We start from the raw sequence: 23,777 nt of genomic DNA, 5'->3' as shown, positions 1-23,777 counted from the left end.
GGGAGCATTTGATTTATTTAAGAATTTATAGAAAAATCTTCAGTTTATTTGCTCGCCAATAATTTAAACTAGAGAAAGTTTCTTTTTCACGACAGACTATGTAAAATATTTTAATTATCCACTAATTCAAAGTAGTGGTATTAGTTTCTTTTAACGATAAAAAAGGTTGTAGATGAAGTTAACGGTGGATTGTAGATCTTTTCTTTAATTGGTCCCGAGTTTCCCTAAAGTTTCATAAGCTTTAAATCACCATTGACTTAAGTACATAACGATTCTGACAATGTGCTGTCATGTCAAACTGTATGCTAAGTAAACCTAATTGTATCAAAGAGACTAAACACTTGAATGAGTTTATTTAAAGTGGCCGATGTAACAAAAATTAAAAAGATAAATATAAAACATCAAATAAAAAAAAGAACAAATCAATGCAAAAAGCAAAGAAATAAATTATTAAAAACGATAACTATGAAATTGCTGTAAAAGTTACTATTTCCAACAAACATCAAGACAAATAAAAACAGGTTTAAAACTTATACTGCAAAACTGCAGTTCTGGTCGTTTGTCTTGGAACGGGCAGAGGGAGTGATGCTTAAAGTTGAATGATCAGAATCGAACCACGAGTCTTCATACGAACCTAGGAAATATACCAAGAAATTTATGCCATCTGAACAATGTGAATATTAAAAATAATAAAATTAAATATTTTGTAGATATTTCTTTAAAGTTTTAATTTCGTAACTTTGTCTTTAGATTTACGCACTTTTCTATAATAAATGAATCACATTGAATAAACAATTACTAAATACAAAAGTCTTAGATTAAATTCTATATATTGCTCACTCTGAACTTGATCTGAATGTTCTGCTATTTCTTATTCAGTGATCGAATCTTTTAATAAGACCCTATATAAGCAATAGAAATTCTGATACCTAAAATAAACCTTTCAACATACTAACCCCAAGTGTATCAGCTTAACGTACAATTCTAATTTTTTCACCTGGATGTTAACCTCCTTATTGCTCAGAATCTATGCTAACAGTATCAAGTAACTTTTTTCCGTACTAAGATTTACGTGGCACTTGAATATTTCATGCCTAAGGTAGCAGCAATTGTTAAAAGTGCCTGCTTTATTAGAATTTACGTTTATGAAAGGATCAGGTTGTAACAAATGCGAGTGAAATTGCCCTTGATTAAAGGAGTAGCATAAATCCCTTAACATAGTTGTAGCAAATGTTTCATAAATTTTTTTAAATATGGCGCATAGTATGAATTTAAACAGTATACTGTACATCATACTCCACTTCTTGAGTTGGAGAAACTACTGAATTTTCTAGTAAAAAAAAAAGTTTAGCAAAATGTCGTTTTTCCCCATATAGTTGCGATCGTTTTCCCTGCCACGACAAATACAGCAGTGCCCAAATAACCGAACTGGGTGTGTGTAGCGGGTAATTTCTAGTCCACAGGCAATTCGCACGCTTTAACCGACTTACTACTTAAGCATGTAGGGACACTCATATGCAGTCAATTAATCTGAAAGGATTGAGTTTGTTAATCGGTATTCCATCTTCAAGCCTGAGTTACAGCAATGAGCAAACGAAAATGTAAACTGAACAGTGACCAGAAAATCAACTGACCCGTTAAAGATGCTGTGGTGGAATCCGCTGCATACTTTTCTGTATAGATGCAGATTGCATCTCGTTTCATAATCTTACGTAAGTGGCACTAGTCAAAGATGCAAGCCCATGAGATGGAAATATGATTTATAGAATGCTATCGTGGTATAAGATTAGCGAATTTTCCTTTTGCATGGTGTCAATACTTCAGTACCATGTAGCTGCTGAGCAGATTTAACTGAAATTCTTTCGCAGATACTTAGTTTGTAAAATTAAGTTTTTCTGTTAAAAAAGATGAAATATTGTGCATTCCTTTCACTTAAAGCGAAGCATCACTCGTATGAAGTACTTTTTACGAACCCTACAGTATTTAAAAATAGTGGACGATGTTTGTTGAGTATGTGCTCTAGTTTAATTGTCCTCGTTTCATGATTTACAGTGAAAATAAAAAAAGGTTGTCACTTGAGTGTAAACTGAAAAATCAGCTTACCTTAATTGTTAGGCATTAACATAAAATTAAATCAGATAGTGAATCCTTTAACTGACATAAGAAATAGCAGCAGTCGTTGCAATAAGTGACAATCTTAAACATCCAGTATTTGACACCCGGGTACTGGTGGAATCCATGATTAGCATTAGCAGAGGCATACGATGCAAGAAAGCAAGCTTATGCAGCATCAGGCAAGAAAACCCCTCCCATTCGTTCCAAATGCCTGATATGACAGTTCAGAAATGTATGAGGTTGTTCAAACTCCTACTGATACTACGCTTTTTTTATTTAATGTTCCAAATTTTGAATTTTAAGTACGTTGAGCCCTCATTAGGATTTTACAGTAACTCATTAATTTTCCATGATTCGACCTTAATCTGCCTTAAGTGTTAAGATCAGACTTTTTCCGTTGTTAAAATCTAAGAATCACTAATCATTAGTATTCGTGTAACTAAGCATCTGCCCAAACTGTGCTGAAATTTGACCAGTCTTTATCAAAGACTAAGTATTATCCAATTGCAACTCCAAACTCATATGGTGTATAAATTAACCAGTTTGGACAGATGCCCATATTTTTGCAAGGTACTCCTGAGATGTCAGTATAGTGCCTATTGTTACTAACGTATTGTGAAGTCAGATACCCTGGCTCATTCTTTGCATGTATAGCACCTACTTTTATAACAGATTAGGGGATCTTATACTGAAGACACTTTAAATTGCAATACACAGTTGTATACTTTATCTCACCTAAAGCATCGCACAAAAATGAAAGTCCTGTACTCCCAGCTGCTCAGAAAAGCAAGTTTGACAACTTTCTGGTTGCATAAATTAGGGCATTATTTTATCCATATTTACAGGTGAATTTTTTTTATGAAACTCCAAAACACGAACGGTATAAGAACCCAAAGTACTTAGTACCATGGGTGGGATGAAAGATACTTGTTGATATTAGACTTTGAAAGCGATGGGATATTAAACTAAATCTAGAAGCCTGAGAGAGGTTATGGGGTCTCCACCCCCAAATGCGGGAACAATATATGGTAGGGCGGATTTGACATTTGTACAGATGGGAAGCTGTTTAGAAGAAAAGTAGTGCTGAGAGCGAAAGAAAAACCCCAGTTTTTTTCAGACAGAAAAAAAAAAACAATATTTGCTTGATTCGCTTATGCACAGGATATTAGAAGTAAGGGTTATCCATACAGAGACGTGAATTGGTCAAGAAATCTGAGTGTCGTGGAAGATAAGCATAGGAGCAGAAGAATTTTTGTGAGATAAGGTCTGAGTTTTGGTAGAGGAATTTGTGGATATTCGAGAAGATAAAGCTTGTTTCTGAGCGGAAAGGTTTCACAAACTAGAAGGTGGAACGCAATGTGCTATCATCAGCACAACTATGGACAGGATTTCCAGTCAATGGAAGGTCATTAATATACAACAGGAAACGTGGTTGGAAGAACTGAACCTTGTGGAACACCATCATTAGTCAAAATTAGAAGACAGCCGCCTACCTACAGTGAGCGGTCAGAGAAAACTGGATATCCAATTACAAAAAAAAAGTTGGCAAACCATAAGCCGGAAGCTTATTTTGAACACGATAAAAAGCAACTACTTGAGGTTCAAACCTTTCCATTGAATTTTGTCATAGGTGAAGCTGTCACCCACGTTGGACATTTCTGAAGTTTGAAACTTTCTTAGACAAAGCTTTATCTGAAAATTCTCAAATATGCCTTCAGTTTTAGACTTGAAGGCAAACCAGTATAAACCGGTGGATCGACTGACGGAATCCATACTGGCGATCATTGATCAGATGGAAGGCTTATAGATAATTTAATAGTTGGCGGTTAATTGATTTCTCCATTACTATAGAAAGAGTAAAAGTAAGCTGAATGGGACTACAGTTGGAACTGCAGGGATTTGTCGCCCCTTTTTAGGAACTGGCTGCATAAGAGTAAGTTTTCAAACAGAATGAAAAATACTAGTGCAATAAAGAAAGCGTAAAAAGGCTACACAAAACAGATGTAAACTCAGGCTCACATGTTGGAGAACAAGCGGAGAAATACCTGTCAAATTTCTGGCATGCCTTTGATGGAGGATTATAAGAGGCATTGAATTGTGTACTATTGAGTTTTAAAATATCAGAGTGCAGTGTACCTTCATTTTACAGTTAGGCCTCTTCATATACAGGGCCGTCTTTTCTCATTAGGCACTGTGCCTAGGCATATGAAAAACAGGATCGGAAAAAAAAATAATAATTCGGGTAAAATTCATCGATTTTATTTCAACAATAAAATTCTACAAAGTAATTTAGATTTTTAAGATAAACATTAAAGTTCGTTTTGCGAGTAAGTTAGTGCCGAAATAAATATTGTGAAAACAACTTCAAAGCCGAAGTTATACAAACGCTTTCGAATTTCTTTAAAAATCTGATTTAACACAAGGGCATTTTAAATGTTTGATATAACGTAGTGATGCCTGGGGATGAAGAGTGCCTAGGATCAACTAACACCAAAAGACGGCCCTGTCCATATCGCAATATGGAATTGTTCGTACCACAATCAGAAATACCGCTGTTTGGTAAAAACCAAAATATCGCATAAATTCAAGGAAGAGAACAAAAACACTTGAGTGTTTTGAGTTACCTGCGGGAGAAATTACTGTTATTTTTGGCAATTGTGAAGCTGGGATGACTGTTGTATTTGATACCGATGGCTCCGTTGGAGGATGAATCCTAACAATTGGCGAGAATTCCAACATTCTGTACGCGGATGGAATGGCAAGCTTATCTTCAGTGGCTACAACGTCCGTTATCTGAGCATTAAGAGTTACTGGAGGACTCCCCGGGTTGCTGTTATTTCTGCTGGGACGATAATAGCGACGTGTCATAGGACTACTTGACACTTTCCTATTAAGAAAATGGGAACTATTAGTATGAATTTCATTTCACAGAGCAAGTTTCATAGTGAAGAATTTAAAATTGAATTTAGTGCAATTAACCATATCCGATGATGAAAGAGAACATCAGGATAGGCTAGCCATTTTAATTAAAATGGCATAGCAACTGCTGAAGTGTATTGCGATTCATTGCAGTTATTTTGAAGTTTAATTGTGGTAAAGCACAAAATATACAAATTTCGAAATTTAATAAGTAACTCACTTTTGATAACTGTGCAGCTACTTTATCACTGCAAAAGTAGCTTTGCTGTTGAAATTGATATAAATAGAAACTAAGCTTTTTTTTTGCAATAGGCAAAAGAGAAGCGTTATTTAAGTATTCTTAATGAACATCGAAGTCTCAACTAAAATAGCAACACTTGCGCAATCCAGCGTTTCTCTTGGAGAATTTTCCTGGACAGCTGGAAAGGGGTCCGGGAAAATGTCCGTCATAGGTGAAGCTGTCACCCATGTTGGACATTTCTGAAGTTTGAAACTTTCTTAGATAAAGCTTTATCTGAAAATTCTCAAATCTGCCTTCAAATTTTAGACTTGAAGGCAAAAAAAATTTATGAACTTGTAGCACTGAAGTTCATAAAATGCGATTACTACTTTTGAATAGTTTCGACATTCAAGTTAAGATAGTCATAATTGAGGCATTAGAGGCTTTATTAAAATATCCTGAATAAGTTTCCAGTTAGTATCTAAAAAATGAAAATAAACACTAACCTTCGTTTGTAGAGGCAACAGGTAATGGCTACGATACCAAGGAACAATAGATTGATGGAAGTTATACCTCCTGCCAGAGCTAAAAAGAAAAACAATAGTGAAATTCATTTATGCCCAAGTATTTCAACAGGTAGTTATTTATCGGTTGCTTTACTATTATCAGTAAAACTGGGCATCATCCCAAAACATAATAGGTTGGCTGGAGTTCTTATAATAGTTAAGTGAAGTGAACTTCACCGTGGTCACTATATCGTGTGTTCAAAGAGTTGACTTATCCACTTTGTACAGTTGACTTATGTAAACTAAGTGTGTATGAATTGCCTATAAGCACTATATTATTGAAAACGATTTTTACATTCCAACTTAAGTTTGGAATTTCTCAGCTAGTCAACAGTAAATTTCACAAAAATTATAGGATAACCTACAAAGGATTATGCTTTTGAAGTCAAAGTAATAATATTGACGAAAATTCAAGTCAGAATTATATTAAGGTTACTAAATGTATTATTGGAGTGACCAAATTCCCTAAATCAGCGAACCTCAACCCTATGAACTCCACGCTATGAGTAAAACTGATTTCAGAATTAGTTGTGCAAGAAATAAGTATACCACTTTTAGGAAGTTTTATTCTATATATCATGAATATAATAGAACCTTACATTTTTCTTAAATATAAACAAAATTCTCAAACCTTAAGCAAATGAAAAAATTTGACACCGCTCTAAATTTGCTCATAACTCAGTTTTTAAAACTGAGCCCTAAGTAATTTAAAGATTTAAAATGCATTCAAGAGGTCACATATAGTCATCTTAAGCATTTTTTTGGCCCAAAAAAATTTAGTAAGCATCGAGAAACCATTCATCAGGATTTTAAATTCATCAAATCTAACAACTTAGACCGAAGAATGTCAAGTTTATTGATCAAATGTTAGTTGAGGAGGGCTGTTACGAATCAAGCGTAGACCTTAAATCCTCCAAAATTCGGCTACTAAAATAGAGTAGTAAAACTTTACTTCAACTATGTGCAAAGTTGTCACTAATCAGCAACTGCGATATTAAAAAATATCATCGCAGTTAATAAGGATTCATAGAAACTGCCTAATAGCATTGATGCCAATCCGTTTCGGACATTTAATGTTTCTCGTTAAAGTTTTTGAATATACATAAACGCAGTAAACATACGAGACATATGCCTATTGGAGTATCGTACGTAAAATTACTGGATGTGGAAAGAAAGAAATCAATTTTTGAGCGAGAGTACAATGGTTCTCAACTCCGAGTACATATCACATGAAATTGTGATATGCATTCTTCTTGGGTTAAGACTAGTTTTTAGTAATATACTAATCTAAATGACTACTCACCAACAACAGAAAGCTCGCATCTCTGTCCAACAAACATGCTGTGGCACCTGCAACAAAAAAAAAAACTTGAAATGAATCTGCGCTGCTACACTACACAATATTCCTACACGTTCAGCTTATAGGCACTCATGAGATTATACTGTATAAGTTGGAACACGTTGAAATCATGTTCATGTTTCAAAAATGGATTGTAAAAACAGGATGCAGAAGGTTTTGATTATTAGCTAGTCTTCAGATTGGTCTAACGTTAGAAGAATAGTAGCCTAGAACTGATCCTTTGGGTGAACCCAAAGGATCAGTTCTGGGACTACTACGAAGTAAGATATCAATTTGCAGGTGAAGTTCAGCACCAAAATGCAAACTTTTACACTTGGGGAATGCAATCCCAAAAATAACATCCACTTAGTGGGGTTGAATTAAAGAACAGAGGAAGAAAGGGATTTGGGAGTTACGAAATAATCATATGAAGTTCTACAAGCAGTGTAGACAGGTGGTAAGGAAGGCCCATGGTGTAGTGTCTTATCGATTTTTCGAATCGTTGCTTGTAGGCAGGGATGTCAGAATTTCACTGGTAAAGGAAATCGTAAGACAATTTCCTTCTTGAAATGCTGTTTCAAAGCATGAAACAGTATTTCAAGAAGTTAGATGACATTATAAAAATGTCATTAGCTTCTGAAAGGGCTCAAACACAGGCAAGCCGATTGGCGAGATTTACATCATTAACTTCGTGGTGTTTCTTGAGCCAAGGCTCATCAACAACACATTTAACTAATTCTTTTACTTTATACATTCAACACAAATTACAGACCTCACAACTCCCTGCACCAACTGAAACTATCCTTTGGAGAGTGTTTATCGCTCCTACCATGGGGGAGGTGGGTCTTCTTTCTAACACATCATATAAAATCTGCTCTAGTCTTGAGCATCTTAAACAATTTAAAACCTTGTATAATCTATAGTCTTTACAATATTTACATAGTATATAACTTAGCTATGATGCTCAATAGTTTTCTACGTTGACTTCAATATTTGTAGAAGAATAAGAGGAAATTTACTTCAATAATGATACGGAGAATACTTTCTGTAGAGTATCATACGGAAGTGAACGAATACAAGAGTATCGATAGGTTATGTCTGGAGAGGATTATTCACTTCCTTCCTCTCCAGGCATAATCTATCGATACACTTATATTCGTGTAATTCTGGAGAGTATCATACGGAAGTGTTCTACTTATCATATTGAGGTAAATTTCTTGTTCTTCTACAAAAATCTATTTACAGTATGTATAATACTGTACATCACCTCTCTACACTTTACTATTTACAATATATATAATCAAACATTACGAACTTTAAAATCTCGTTTATAAAAAATGAAAAAAAAAGTCTTAAAACTAAAAGCTTAATTTCTGCATCTAAATGACACCTGCAATTCTCCTCTGAAACTCATTCCTTAATTCTTGATATAAAGAACATCTGAACATTATATGGTCGCTATCCTCAATCTCACCACATTTATAATTCATACTTCTACCAATCTGACCAGCTGTAGTTGCAATTTCAACCCGCATCCCATCATTATCAGTTTGATTCTTCTTATTTGGTTTTTAGGAGCATTAGCAACTAAGGCCATATTGCTCGGGGAATATGCGGTGGTCATTCCCTTGACCTTTCGCATCCTCCGTATTTGGTGGTGACGGGCTCGAACCCCGGTCTAATCAAGAAGCGTGTACTACGCACTGCTGCTCCTTCCCACCTGGCTACGGAGGCGCCCGATCAGTATGATACAAGCCTAGAATTGGCCATTGCTATTTCTTTCCATTGTGCCAACGTCTGGTATCATGCTATATTTTATTCTTCCAAGTCTTGACTCTCCGGCCATATATGATGTACTTCCATCTCAATCTTTTTTGTTTAAAATCTCGTTTTCCATAAGTTTTAGTTACAATGGGGCACGATCTAACCCCACACAACTCCACTGATTCATTTCTTTTAGTCAAGTACTGTACATCTAACATCTTTATAATATCACTAGGTCTACGGGAATTTTTCGGTTATTACTTGCAGCGCCTCACTAGAGACAATACGGAAAGCTCTAGATATAGCCAAGAGTGCAACCTGTGCTATACTCAAATGCCTTCTGACAAAAAGATGGAGAGATCTACAAAAGGAACAGTACTGGGGAAAGACTTCGAATAGTAACACTACGGAGCTTGTCAACCAAGCACTTTAGAGGGAAGAGGTCATTGAAGGCTATAAGGCTCCGAGAGGAGAAGAGTAATATGAAAATGAAATTAAAAGTAAAATGAAGGTGAAATTTCCATTATTATTCTAGAACGAGGCCATAAATTCAAGTTACAGGAAAGCGATTAAGACTGGATTGTAGAAGTTATTTTAATTATGTAAGCTTATATAGAAGCTGCAAAAACGCACTTCCCACATCACCTTTCTATTCCCTCATAAGTTGTCTAATTCTTCCAATTTATTCTAACTTACTGTTACATCCACAACAGTTTTTTCCAATCAACTACCATCTAGCTGAAAGAATTTCCCCATATATCCTGCAACCATCCTTGCTCTATTTAAACTTATACTCCCTCGTGTGTTATACATTTAGCTTACTCATCTATTCAAAGCCTTAAAGCCCCTCAAATCAGATCTCATTGCAGGTCTGTTCTCTACACATTGCAGTATTGAAGCCTGTCTTGGTAAGGATACCCTTTCGTTTCCCTCTACTAATCTCGTTTTTTCTCTGCGCCGTTCCAAAAGATCCATGTCTTTCTTAAAATGAGGCTTCCAGACCTTACGCAGTACTCTGGATGTGGCCTTATACGGAATTATTACCTCCTTATCTCTGCTATCAAAGTTCCTGTATATCATTGACAAAATGCCATGAGCTGTTCTGGAAGCCCACCTCTGTTCAATTTCCCTGGGTCTTTTTCTCTACTATTCTATTTGAGTGTATCAACACATTTGCTATGTTATTCTGGGATTACTGCTACCCATGTGTAATTCCTGTGCCAGTTTTAAACTTCACTTGGCATTTCTCAGCCCAACTAATTTTTTAGACCTTTTTGCAGTAGCATATTCAAATTATTGTCATTAACCACCCTATCAACCTTCATATCATTTGCAAAATAATTTTAGCCTTGCGCACCGTCTACGAAAGAAATTTTATAATATATAACGCAACCAATCTAAACAGAAAAAAAATTACGCTCAGTTTCAGAAGTAGAATTTATCGTTTTGGCCTCAATTTTTCATATTGAAAATATAAATACGGGAGGGGGGGGTGGGAAGATATTTGTATTCACCCAGAAGTGAATGTGATAGAAGGTTGAAAAAAACTATATTAAACTTTTTCAATATAGGTTACCACCTCTCAATACACTTCTACAGATCAGTTTTGTGGAAGTCTCCTGCCTGTCCTTCAAACCAGGAATCAAAAGTGGAAGTCACCTCATCAGTAACAAAATGTTTTCCATGAAGAAAGAACTTCAGGGCGGGAAAGAGGAAGAAAATAAGCAGGATGCAAAATTTGTTTTTCTTCCTGGCACATCGAAAACATTGCACATGCACATTGTGCCCTCTCCTGCTGGAGAGTAGTCAGAAGTCTGGGAACCCATCTAGCAGACACTTTGCTCATATGCAACTGTTGATTGATTTATGTTCTCCACAGACCTTCACTAATTTGGAGCTCTGCAGCTAGTTCGCTGACGTTAATTCAGCGATGGTGATCTTCCAGGATTAATGCCTCAGTTTTTGCAACTTCTGTTACACCAGTTGCTGGTAATCTAGCAACTGGTGTAACAGAAGAATCTTGGTTATTTCTTCATCACCAAGATTCTTCCACATTTGAGTTGTTTATACTCATGTGCAACATTCTAACCCGGGCAATCTTCTCCATAAACAGCGATCATTTTTACATGGATTGTTTTGGATGTTTTCCCCTTGCAGAATGAGGAAACAATCACTGATCTGTATTCCACTTTATCCATTTCAATTCATTCATTCAGCACCGCAAAAAGTGATTGAAACCAAAGTTTGGTTGCATATAAAGCTTAAGGTATCAAATAAAAAAATAAATTGATCACAATACTTGTGGGTGAATAAAGATTTTTTTGAACCCTTTGCATATTAGCAGTACCAATCCATTAATTGTGGATCATAAACAATAAACACTGGTGTTCAAAGAAAGTGCATCACCCCTTAAAATTGTATCGTCGCCCGAATAACGCAAGTATATGGCAATATTTCTTACAGATTGCATTAGATAAGATTGATACGCATAGGTACGAGTAATATTGCGTCAGCCGTTACTTTAAGCACGCTCTGCAAGAGTTGCAGTCATTCCTTGACTTTGTCAGGATGGTGAGTTACGTGCAGTTGACTCCACGAAGAAAGAGTGCTATTGTTGCTTTACGTGAGGAAGGATATTCTTCCCGTCATATTGCTTATAGAGTGTCTTATCAGTCGACAGCGAGTAGATTTCTTTCCAAACATTTGTTTTCCATTTAAAATGATAAACTGAAGCAAATTGAGGGCTTCTGATAACATTTCGGCCATAATTGCTGTATTTACCAAAAGTGCCGTATAAAGGTTGCAAATGCTCATGGTTGAGACCCATACATTTACTATATTAGGTAAATCAGTTTTGGTATAGGTATTTATTACTGGGGAACAGTATCCAAATAAGTTGGACTTATTTGCATACTATTCCCCGAATATTATGCCAGATGAAATCTTTATTTGTCCTACCAAATTTAAAATATTGGTGTACATTGGTAAGTGACAAATTCCCTTCACGGCAGAAAATTCCAGGGATTACCATAAAATATGAATTAAAGCATGTCTAAAATATACAAGAAAAGTTAAATATAAACTGCATTACTCATCACTACATTTCTGTGTAGAGTCCTGGCAATTGTAATACAAAAGTACATCTTAACATCACATCCACTGATCAAATTGTGCGAGATATACATTATTCAATTGCGTACACAGTTCTTGACAGAAATTCACACAACTACTAGGCAACAGTAGCTTCAGCGAGCCACATTGCGGTTTGTTTCCTATATTTGAGATCTTCTATGAGTCTTAGTAGGTCAATTCCTATACGTCTTAGCTTAGGCACTGAATTGATTCTAAGGCACTGGCGGGTATAAACCTGTCGGCCATCTTCAGTCTGTTGGTCTTCATTCTCAAGGATTTTGTGCCTCTTAATGCAGATGGCGGGGTGTACCACTCACAAAGCTGCCAGAAGCATGGTGATGATATCGTGCCAGTCATTTTGATTGTGGTTATTAATCGTTTCCAGGCAATGATGTCTGGTAAACGCTGCAGTTTAAGCTGTTCAGAGAGCTGAGTGGTTCTTAACTGTTGAGGGAGATGGTGCTTATGGTTTTCCCACTTCAGCAGCCAGATGGTTGGTTGTTGGGTTTTATTGGAGCATTAGCAACTAAGGCTATAATGCGCCAAAATCAGGTGATATATAAAAATTTCACTGACCTAATTACTTAGGTCACCATGTCCAGATATAAAATAACGAAGGTATAAAATGTAGAAAAGATAAATCAATAAAGAAATAACAATAACATGTCAATTTTAAATACAAGTAAAAACCTTTGATTTAAAATAGCTAAAAACAGCAGACATTGTCAGATAAAATCCGACTGTGTATACAGTCAGATTTTATCCGACAATGGATTTTATAATGGATATACTGGATTTTATCCAGTTTACAGCTCAGTCAGATGATTAAAAGCGGTAAAACGGATATTGCTAAAATCTGACAGTCAATTAAAATGTGTCCGATTAATAAAATTGTGCCACAGGACTCACACGTAGGAGGATCATCAGCCCTCAGCAAAAACGAATGAGTCATATGACTGTCCTATGCGGGTCCGGACAAGAACTTACTCCTTACGATTCCTGCGCAGACTAGACTACCACGGTTCAATTACAGGCTTTACACGATAAAATTTATTCGTAGTCTTTATTCCACGAATCCTGCCATTGGGAGTGTATCTTTTGGTGTATTATTTGCCTGTAGTCTGTATAGGGGACTGACAGGCAGCGATTATTACTGGGAATTGCTAATTTGGCTGCGGTGTCAGCCAAATCATTTTCTTCAGCAGCCAGAATTCATATATTCTCCTAATGTGGGTAGGGGTGGCTGACGCCCACAATTCGGCGCCATACAAAATGGCCGAATACACTGTGGTTCTTAAATATCTTGCGGTTGTTTGTTTTTTTAGGAGCATTATCAACTAAGGCCATATTGCTCCGGGGATATGCGGTGGTCATTCCCTGACCTTTCCGCATCCTCCGTATTTGGTGGTCACGGGCTCGAACCCCAGTCTAATCAAGAAGCGTGTGCTATGCACTGCTGCTCCTGCCCACCTGGCTATGGAGGTGCCGCGGTTGTTGTAGTCTGTTTCACGTGCAAGAGGTGCTGTTTTGTTGTCCAACGTAAGTAGTTCATTTTCTTTACAATCAGGTCGATATGAGACTTGAACTAAGTTTCGTATCAAATGTTACTCCCAGATCTCTGCGTCTCAACAACTGGGATAGGTTTGCCATTAAGTTTCGGGTGTACGAGCGTAGGCGATTTTTTGAGCGAGTACACCATGAAGTGGGAAAGATTTTTGGTTATGGAATTTAAACATACTTAAAGCGACCTGGGACATACAATATTCCAAGTTTACCTGTGGAAAAAGATACTTTAAATTGGTTAATCGATGAAAAATATGAAATGCTACGAAGCAACATTACCGGGAAAAAAACTAGAAGTTTTTTTCGTCGATAAGTTCCTTCTGTTGATGTCTTCATGATTCTTTAAGATCAAAGTTGACTAAAGTAAAATGAAGTTTTACTGTAGATATGCCTTCTTACTGAAGAAAAAGTGCCACGAATTCTACAACAGCAAGAAGTAACGGCAAAGATTTGCCTGCAAGTTCCATAAACCTAAACCAATACACTAAGTCCTTTACCAGTCCTTACTGGCTAGGGAGTTAGTTTTAAAGCTATACCTTATAAACGCAAGTGCTATCGAGTCTCGCAATGATGCCACTATTCACCTCAGTTACACTATGACAGAATCCAGAACTTTGTCATGGAGTCTACTTGGGAGGGACATCAGATCTCCAATAGCAAGGAGAATATTGGTGGGAAATTACAACAATAGGGGTAATAAATAGAGCACAAATAGTTTGCATGAATTTATTCAAACAGGTTAAGAGCAATCATAGCATTTTCTAAGACAGGCAATGGCGCAGAGGAAGACCACACAGAACCTGCATAAAGTAGGAACCCCTGAATAATTCCATAAATATGAAATCTTAAAAAGGTAATTTCACTGAGCTGACGTATATAATGAGTTTTAATGGTAAGAATATTTTTCCAAATGAGGTCTTCCTTTCCGATTTGCAAGGCCCTCAATTTTCCACTGGAAATTGAGGGCATCAAATACTCAACTGGATTGACAAAAAATTAAGAGCTTACTTGCAATGAAGAATTCCTTTCACAACTGCACATGTCCCATGCTTTCCACAGTAATCTGGAGCGCATTCAACTATAGGAAAAAGAGAAAATACATTTTATGAAGGATACTGGTCAGGTTCAACTGATTTCACGTTTCATTAGGCTGCCTAATTAACTACATACATTTTCTCAGTTACGCAAATACTGAACAGCCATTTTATTTTTGGCTCAAGTCTCTCTCTCTCATAGTAGATGTATTATGCCACAATCGTATGAGTGGAATTTAAGTTTAAACAAGGTAATAATATTTAAAAGAAATTGTGTATTTAGTCAATATACTTGCTAAAAACACAAAATTACACATGAAGGAAAAATGGGACATCTATACAATTATTCATTTGTTTAAAATTAGGATAGTTGGTGATCTAAATTATATATTTGTCTAAAAGACGTAGATTGTATAAAAAAGATTTACAATAGTTGGTACTAAAAACAGAGATCAATTAATAGAAAGTTGAGTTCGTTCGAGTTCGAACCCCGAAGTTATTTTAAAAGAGCATTAAAAGGTTGTTGCATTAGCTATTGAGGATCTTATAAATTTAAAGGCTTAAATTTGTCCGCATTATGGTTTTATGTTGTTTCGCTAGGCACTTGTGGATAAATGGTTAGGTGCCACTCACTTTTACAGTGAGTTGGGAGGATTAGATGCAACTCACTTTTACATTTCTGCATAAAGTGTTTGGTCACTAACAAATATGCATGTCTTATGAAAATGGATTATACAAATTATACAGGGAAGTGCGATATCAAGTATAAATTAAGCTGCCCAGGAGATACAGTAAATGAAGAGAATCAGATGAGCAATACTAGCATTTCGACAGAAAAGGGACTAAAAGCTTCTTATAAGATTGGGGAAAAATTAACAATGTACCCAGGACCCAAAGATATTGTCGGTTCTTTTGTTCCTCCAGCCTTTAAATACACTGTATTCTAGGATAAGACCTGCGAAAAGGTAACGTATTTTATTCCTACTGGATATAATCCTATAATGAGCCCCTAAATTAATTTTAATCTGTAAAATTAAAAAAAACTGTAATTAAGTTTTGCTTCGACTGGCATAAATAGAAATTCAAAGTTACTCCTTAAATTTATCTTTAAAATATTTTAAGCTCAAATTAACTTAGGATAAAAAGTTACAAATTAAATTAAGAAAAGCTTATCCAATTTGTTTTGAAATCTTGGACAAATTTCTTACCGTTGCATACTTCTCCTGGATACTGTACTTTATCTGTGGACATATCCTTGAACCCATCTTTACACTCACAAGAAAAGCCTCCAGGCTTCGTAATATCCGCTTTGCAATTAGCATCTTTGCTACAATAATTCAGTTCCTCGTACACACAAGGGTTGGGCACTGAAAGGAAATTCACGCGTTATAAATATACAGTACATGCAAGAGATTAATAGTTACTCTTTTAAACCATAAGGACCAACTAATTTTGGTTATAGTTCGATGTGATATTTTTATTTGCTTATGGAGTAGTGAAATTATTTTCAGTTCGCAGTTTTAATTACAATTAAAACTAATTCGGACATTGTGGGTAAAGCATTTCTAGTTGATGCCTTTACTAAGTACAGAATTATATGCTGCTTGATCTTACTATTTTGGATAAGACTTGAACCTACCTCTTGACACACTGACTATGTACACGTCGTGCAAATTTAGAGGCGCCACTTGCATAATTCGCCTGTCCATTGCAGAAATCAATTCTTCCACCGTCAGCGAAGTAATGTTCAGAGCAGTTTCATTATCGAGGGATCCTCCAGCTAAGATTAGTTGCCAAGACACAATTAAGCTTCCTGGCTGGAATCTGACAACTTTAATACTTGCTACTGATCTTCGCAGAGTACGGGTCATGTTCACCAACATCCACATCTAAAAATTAAACAGTAAAATTACTTTTATTTGGCTAACGCTGACAAAGTTAATACTAAACTACTCGAATAACTAGTTTAAAAAAACTAGTGAGTCGAATCAGGAAGGTCAGACATGCGCAGAAATTATGGAGGATAATTCATATTAGGAAAAAAAATTCTTTGACCAACTCTTTCTGTATACACACGTGAACAAATTAATGTTATTTTTAATGTCAGAACAAGAGTACAACGCATTTTCGAACTAGTTAGCGGCTTCAACACTACGTAGTTCGAAAGAGTTAGTTCTACCGGGTAATTCAAAAGACATGCAAACCCATAGTATATTTTCAGTTTTATTTCGATTATTATAACTAAAATTGAAACAGAAGTTACAGTTAGAGAAATAACAGGAAACGACACTGAAACTACTGAGTTTGTGACAATTTTTATAAATTATGAAGTTTATCAAATACTAAGATTTAAATATTAAAACCTTATATTTCAATATTATTAAATAATAGTCGGAGAAAAGTCTCCGCGAGTTCAGATTATATTGGTTTGTAAGAATCTGCTACAGTACTGACTTCTGCTTGTAGCACTTGCCCTCCATAATCAATGGACGCTGCTCTTCGTGGAATAATGTTATTAGTGAAGTCCCGCAGGGTTCGGTGTTGGGCCTACTGTTTTGTATATTTAACAATGATATTGATGAAGGTATGTCAGGCTTTATGTCGAAGTTTGCCGATGATACACAGGTTGGCTGGCACGGTTGTTAATGGCAGTGTGCTACTGCAACAGAATCTAACAAAAAAAAAAATTGGGCATATGGGGGTAGAAGTAACCCCAGAGAAACGTACCAACTGTGTGGTACTACACTTAGGGTGGTAGAAAATGAGACCTGGGAATAATTGTGCAGTCAGATATGAAGTCTTCTGAGCAATGCAAACAGACTGCCAGAGTAGGTCATTGAGTATTGTCAATGATACACAGGAATTTTGCTAGCAGGGAAAAAGAGGTGAGTATCCCTTTGTATAAGGCAATGGTCAGGCCACGCTTTGAGTACAGGTCTGGAGGTCTCATTTAAGAAGGATGTAGAGTTGCTTGAGCGTGTATAGAGAAGGGCAACAAGATTGGTGAGGGGAAACGAATGGGGTTCTTTTACCAAGAAAGGCATACATTCTGCAAATTGCAGCGGCTGGAGACTAGGCACCTGCGATACGAACCTGATGGGGTATAAATTCAAATTGAGGAAAGACAGATGTAGAATAGATGTGCGGAAATTCCCTTTAGCCAGCGAGTGGTTAATTACTGGAACAAACTTTCATCTGTCGTTGGGGAAGTTGATAGCTTAAATAAGTTCAAGGAGGAATTGGACAAACTTTTAGAGGGAATGGATGTGTGAAATTTATTTTGGTTGATGCTACATCATACGGTTGCTTTCTTGCATTACGTGTCGCTATTACTACAACAAACGATCCGCTTTGGTTTGTGAAATTCGGTATTTTGGTGGTACCCAATAAAATCTCTAAAAAACAATGTGCCAAGCTGATAATTAATGATAATAAATTTAATCAAGATACTAGACTGAGTGGATACCAACAGTTATCTTACCGTTTTCTCTGCAGCTTTTCTTGTGTGTACGTATTGAACAGACCGGCGGTTTTGTAATTGTGGAGAATATTTCTCATCAGGGAATTTCATCGTTGCTTCCAGGAGGAGTTGTGCTATAAAATTTGAAAAATGATTTTATAATTTTATAGGACTAATGTTTCTGTATTAATTATGATATTCAATGGATAAGCTGGCAAGAAAATACTATTATTGCGGAAACCGATTATACAAACAAGGGTAGAACTCAAGGAATTACTTTTGTGAGATAGAATATATTCTGCTAGCAAGAGGAATACCATCTACAGACTTAAAATTAAAACAGTTGTCATTTCCACTGGGAAAACTAAACTGATAATAGGAGTTAATTTTAAAAGGATTACTTTTCGGATACTTCCTGTGTTCTAAACTCAATCTGTCTCTGATTAAAATATTGGAAAAAAAAATTGAAGAAAAACTCCAAAGTCTAATATGAGAATATACAGAAGGACTGAATCGAACAGTTTCCGTTCACAAGCAAGAATAGATTTTACCAAATCTGTAACGACAGATATTTTCCATTTTAGACTGTCTCGAAATTAAATTCAGGGAAGCAGAGTTAGGACAGTCTCATAACGATACCAAACCATTGGCAGCATCAAGTAAAAACCACGACAGTAAGCAAAGTTATGAATTTTTCTGGTGACCGCAGCAAAAGATTGTTAAGCAATATCTAGAAAAGCGAAATTTGCTATGATAACCATAGTTTATCATAGCAAATTTAAGCATATACTACTTTGACACAGTGCGTCATTACGTCTGGTATGAAAGTTATTTTAAGTTTATCAACGGGCAGATTTGCATCTTGTGGGGACCCAAAGAAGGAATAACTGATGGAGAAATCTTTACTACATCCGCCTGACATCAGTGAACTACAACCTCGAATTAGGATGCCTTATTCTTTAGTATCCGGAGGAATTTTAACCCATACAAAATTTGACTTCCAGCATTGGAATAAAATCCAATGCACAAGAGTAGATGAAAGATTCTAGGTCAGGGCTCGAAATTGTGATCCTCACACACATCGATAATTTCATGTATACACTAACTGTCTTCTGTTGTATTGTATTATTAAGTGTTAATAATACAATAATGTAATTACCTACGCAGAAATTCTCTTCAAAGATATTCTAATAATTTATTACAACAAGCATTTAACAGTGTCCATTGCTACCTGTAAGCAAGGTTATGAACGTCTACAAACGAACATTAAGTTATTAAACGAGCCTTAAATTACGTACTTATATTAATGAAAACTAAGTATATAGAAGACAACTTTGCATCACAAATGTTAAAAATAATACCAAGAAATAAACTTACCTTCGCACACTGCTGTTACTGGATTTCTTACAAATGACCTTCCACAATCACATTCCGAATAATTTCCCTTATGAATACAGCGCTCGTTGTAAGTGGTGTTACACTGCCAAGATCGACTGCAAAGTCTACTTGCGGGGGCTTCGGCAGTTGACATCTCTCTGAAACGAAGAGTCGAAGAACTGTACTGATCAGTCGAACTCTCTCCATCGTGAAAAGTCAAGATATCTTTATCATTAGTGATGTTTACCTTCTTCCTAAATGATATTGACGTAATGGTGGTGGAGGAAGGGGTTAGCTCTTCTGAATGCATTGTTTCAGATCTGGTCGTTAAATCCCCACTACCATTTTCTTCTGTTAATGAACTTGATTTTGCCAGTAAATCAAAATCTCCACTACCACTTCCAACTATATAAATTTCCTCCGTTTCAAGACTTGTCTTATTCGTTAATATAAATTCATCATCGAGTGCATTCAGCGTACTTAGGTTAAGAGCATGGATATCAGAATCGTCCAGACGCCTTGCACCTGATCTAACTATATGTGGAGGTGTTGCAGATTCGCTCTCTCCACTTCCTTCAAACACATCTTCACTTAAAGTATCAATGGCAAAATGTCCATTTGAAATCGAACTCGATTCGGTGGAGGATAGGATCCCTGAACCTAGAGCAGGAAGGTCCACACTTACAATCAAATCATGAGATGAAGAAATGGGAAAGGGAGTGAATAAATCAGAGTGACGACTTTCAACAAAGAAAAGTTCAGCCTCAGTCATTATAGGAAGTTTCTCTTTTTCGGCTTCATTTTCTTCCTCTTTCGATCTTGTAGGCAAATTTAAAGTGAAGCCGGTGGCGATTACGTTTTCCTGTATAGCGGAGTTTAAAGTATGAGCCGTGAGCGGCAACATAGTGAGATCTACGGGTTCTTCTCTGTTTGATTGATCTTCCAGTTCTGAAGAGAACTGGGTGACAGTATCAGAAAAAAGGTCTCTGGTAATCTCTGCTGGTCTGTTCTCGGTCCAGACCAATTCACTAGCATTTTCAATTGGATTTTGGGTTAAGATATTCACATTTTCAGATTCAGCAAGCGATTCGAGGACAGACAAAGACTCCAATCTCTCGGTAGTATTAGGATTCTGGCCGAAGAAATTGCCAAACAACTCGCCAACTGATAGCCAAAGTGATCGAGACTCTCTGCCTTGAACTGCTGTCACATTGGATTCCGACTCCAGTGGCTGACCATTACTAGTTGACTCCCAGTTGTCTGCCATAGTTTCCATTAACTCCGTGGACAGTAAACTCTCTATCTCAAAATGAGTGGTGATTAGTATAGGAACACTGGTGACTATTTCGGTTCTTATATCACCAGACGAATTCTCCCTTTCAAATTCCAGAACATGCGTTGAGTGCACGCTGATTGAATTTGGAATTGTTGAGATATTACTTACATTATCGTTAGAAGAAGTGATATCAGTGGACCATTCAGTAGTTTGGGTAGATGGAAATATATTTTCCACAGTAGCATGACTAGATGAAAACGTATTTTCTGTAGTGGTTAAATCCGATCCAAAGTTCCGTAATAGTATTTCCCGCAGGGAATCTAGAGCTGACCAGAATGCCCTTGCATCCCTTCCATCACCTTTAAAAGTCTTGTTAGATTGCATGGCGAATTCTCTTTCCATCTTTTTAGATTCACTCCATAAAGTTCCTGATGTTTCCGTTGAGGACAGTTCCATTTGTAGCCCTGGTAAGTTGCTTTTGTTGAAAAGGAGAAACATGGCTTGCTGCGCTAGCTTAATTGCAGATTGATTAAAACCAGGAGCCGTTCGCTGTTGGTTATGGTAATCATTCTTGTTTGGTTTTAAATTCCATTTCTCGACACTTTTATTTCGCATAGTGTTTTCAGGTCTCATTCGAATCATCCCAGAATCTGCATGGTGAAATGATTTGTTGCTTTTAAAATCGAGGAATTCTTCTTGTAGTGGAAAGAATTCAAGTTTTTGGGGCTTATAATTGACGTCTCCTGTCATCCAGGTCATTACAGATGGAACCACTCTTAGTTGGGAAGGTTCCCATTGGATCGGAATATCCTGGAAACCAGTACCTAAAAAAAAAATAATAAAAATAAATAATGCTTATTGTATCTTAAATAATTCAATATTTAAAGGCATTTTGGATTCAACTTAAGATACTGATTCAAGCGACATGATTATATTCTCTTGAAAGTATCTGTTCCCTTTAGAAACGTAAAAAAAAAAATAATGCAGATTATGAACGTACTCTCACAAACGAGAGGAGAATATGAGTGGCCATCTCACTCTTATAAATGAAAAGGACTTTGCACTGTGGGATGTCTATAGTGGAGACGTAGGTTCACAAGGTAGATTAAAAGAATATTTCGGTATTTCATAGTATCATCACACTGATTTAAACTCACAGCTTAAATTTGTACTTACTCACTGAATACTCTGCTGAGGTCGTGCCGCATCGTTAAGCTAGTACTGCGCTTCATAGCAGTTAGACCTCCCCCACCCCTTCGCCCACATCTTTTCACAATGATTTGTTGGGAGCAGATTCCCTGTTTCAGAGTTTCATTGCGAAGATTAAATACTCCTGCAAAAAAAAAAAAAAAAAAAAAAAAAATATTGTTGGAATCTAGATTTGTAAAATGACCACTCTTATACCACTTGAATACTAAGATAAGTATCTTAATATTCACGTGGTATGAGATTAGTCATAGAAATATAGATTCCACGGAATAGCAAACGCAGCGTCCTCCAACTATTGAAATAATTGACTCCAGGGCACCCACCAAATTCTGTCGAAATATTAGATGAACAATATCGACATTTAGGACACCATAGAGAATTTAAATAGACAAAATCACTGTCAAAATTCATTACTGAACACAATGCATTAATAACCTTTGGCTATTTAATAAAGGGTACTGTATTTCCCCCTCCCCTCTCGTTTGATTGCAAAGAGACTTAAATTATCACAGAATCACAAATTTTTGGGAGTTCGCTTGGCTTTTGTCTGTTTTTAATGGTCAATTAAAAGGCAGGCCCCTTGGTTTCCTGTGTCGCTTCTAACTTGTTGATACTTATGATACCAAAGTTAAGAACCTACTTTACGTGCGTGGATTCAGTTACCACACACTTGTGAAAGTAAAGACAATACAATAATTTAGCAATAACTTAAACTTAGCAATAACAAAGAACAAAACGGGACGTCATGATATGAATAATGGGGAGGGATAATAATTTACAGGGTTTGCAGAGCACCTGTATTGCGATTACTGGAGCCAGGAAAGTTAATCGAAAATTAAGCATTTCTATACATTTAAGTATTTATATTATCACACGCTATTTAGCAGCAGACTACTACAAGTGAAAAGAGAATTCCAGATAGACATCGTACATAAAAAAAAGTCCACAAATTGTTTGGCAGACTTATTTAATTATTCTCGACTCGCAATTCATACATTAAGATTTAACACTAAAGTGTGAAATTAAAAAAATCAGACTGAGGTGTGCTAAAGCTGCACATAACACTTACCCGCGCAAAGCGACGAAAGAATAAATATATTAATTATAAATGAATGCATTTTTTGCCCTCGTCTTTTCCCCCCTTTTGGTCCACGCTAAAAGAAAGACATTAAAATCAAAACAGTATTTCTAAACCCCTAGCTTTTACTAAAAGAACCAAATGGATTAACCACCTTGCATTAACTTTTATACAAAAGTCAGCTTCATGTACGTTAAAGATGATTGAAATGCGCGTTGCTTAAAAAATGAGGTTCAGTCATCTCACGTGATTTTGATCATTTGAATATAAACGTTTAAGGAAAGAACAGAAATATAAAAATGTAAAAAAAATGCTTAATTTCGTTAAAAATGGAAATGGACGTTTACAATAAGAAATTAAAAGATATATTTACATAATACGCAAGCCTATTTCAAAACAGACATTTATTTACAGCGTTTTGGCAAATTGTAAAGAGGGTGAAAAAATGAAACCGTTAATTTCAGTTGTATTCCTTTATTACTTATTATTATAAAATGCAACGTAAATATCTCCAATTCATTCAGAGTATTTTAGTAATATTTTATATTAAGAAAGGTATGATTTGTCAAAGTCATAATTTATTTCACTTCAGGTAGAGGGCGTAGATACCTTCCTCTATCACCTGCCCATCGTCTGCGGTTCTGGAAACGCTCTCTTTCGCCTAGGATATAGAAAGTCTGATCAAACTTTAAGGTATCGGAATTGAATCCATGAAAATAAGATTA

At 36.1% G+C, this 23,777-nt stretch overlaps 1 protein-coding gene across 1 annotated transcript; it reads right to left on the bottom strand.

The window, feature by feature from the left end:
* Positions 1 to 334: 334 nt before the first annotated feature.
* On the bottom strand, positions 335 to 23,169 carry LOC150085032 (uncharacterized). The gene is made up of 10 exons (XM_090375727.1): positions 23,044 to 23,169; positions 19,490 to 21,589; positions 18,134 to 18,246; positions 16,292 to 16,541; positions 15,861 to 16,019; positions 14,627 to 14,696; positions 7,124 to 7,170; positions 5,761 to 5,839; positions 4,740 to 5,002; positions 335 to 634 (listed from the first exon to the last, which is right to left on the bottom strand). The coding sequence occupies exons 1-10, from the start codon at positions 23,090 to 23,092 to the stop codon at positions 531 to 533; spliced, it is 3,234 nt and encodes a 1,077-aa protein (XP_090231853.1). The 5' UTR covers positions 23,093 to 23,169; the 3' UTR covers positions 335 to 530.
* Positions 23,170 to 23,777: the final 608 nt, after the last annotated feature.

Source organism: Mastigoproctus giganteus, chromosome 6, assembly GCF_048544385.1.
Source record: "Mastigoproctus giganteus isolate SK-2022 chromosome 6, ASM4854438v1, whole genome shotgun sequence".
NCBI classification, from domain to species: domain Eukaryota; kingdom Metazoa; phylum Arthropoda; class Arachnida; order Uropygi; family Thelyphonidae; genus Mastigoproctus; species Mastigoproctus giganteus.
The sequence above is the reverse complement of the archived record's forward strand: the minus strand, read 5'-3'. Positions and strand labels throughout refer to the sequence as shown.

Coding starts and splice junctions, on each gene's coding strand:
- LOC150085032 (XM_090375727.1), bottom strand. CDS start 23,092: ATGCATTCATTTATAATTAATATATTTATTCTTTCGTCGCTTTGCGCG. Junction 21,590..23,043: donor TCTTTCGTCGCTTTGCGCGG/GTAAGTGTTATG, acceptor TTTTTTTTTTAG/GTACTGGTTTCCAGGATATT. Junction 5,003..5,760: donor TGTTGCCTCTACAAACGAAG/GTTAGTGTTTAT, acceptor TTTTCTTAATAG/GAAAGTGTCAAGTAGTCCTA.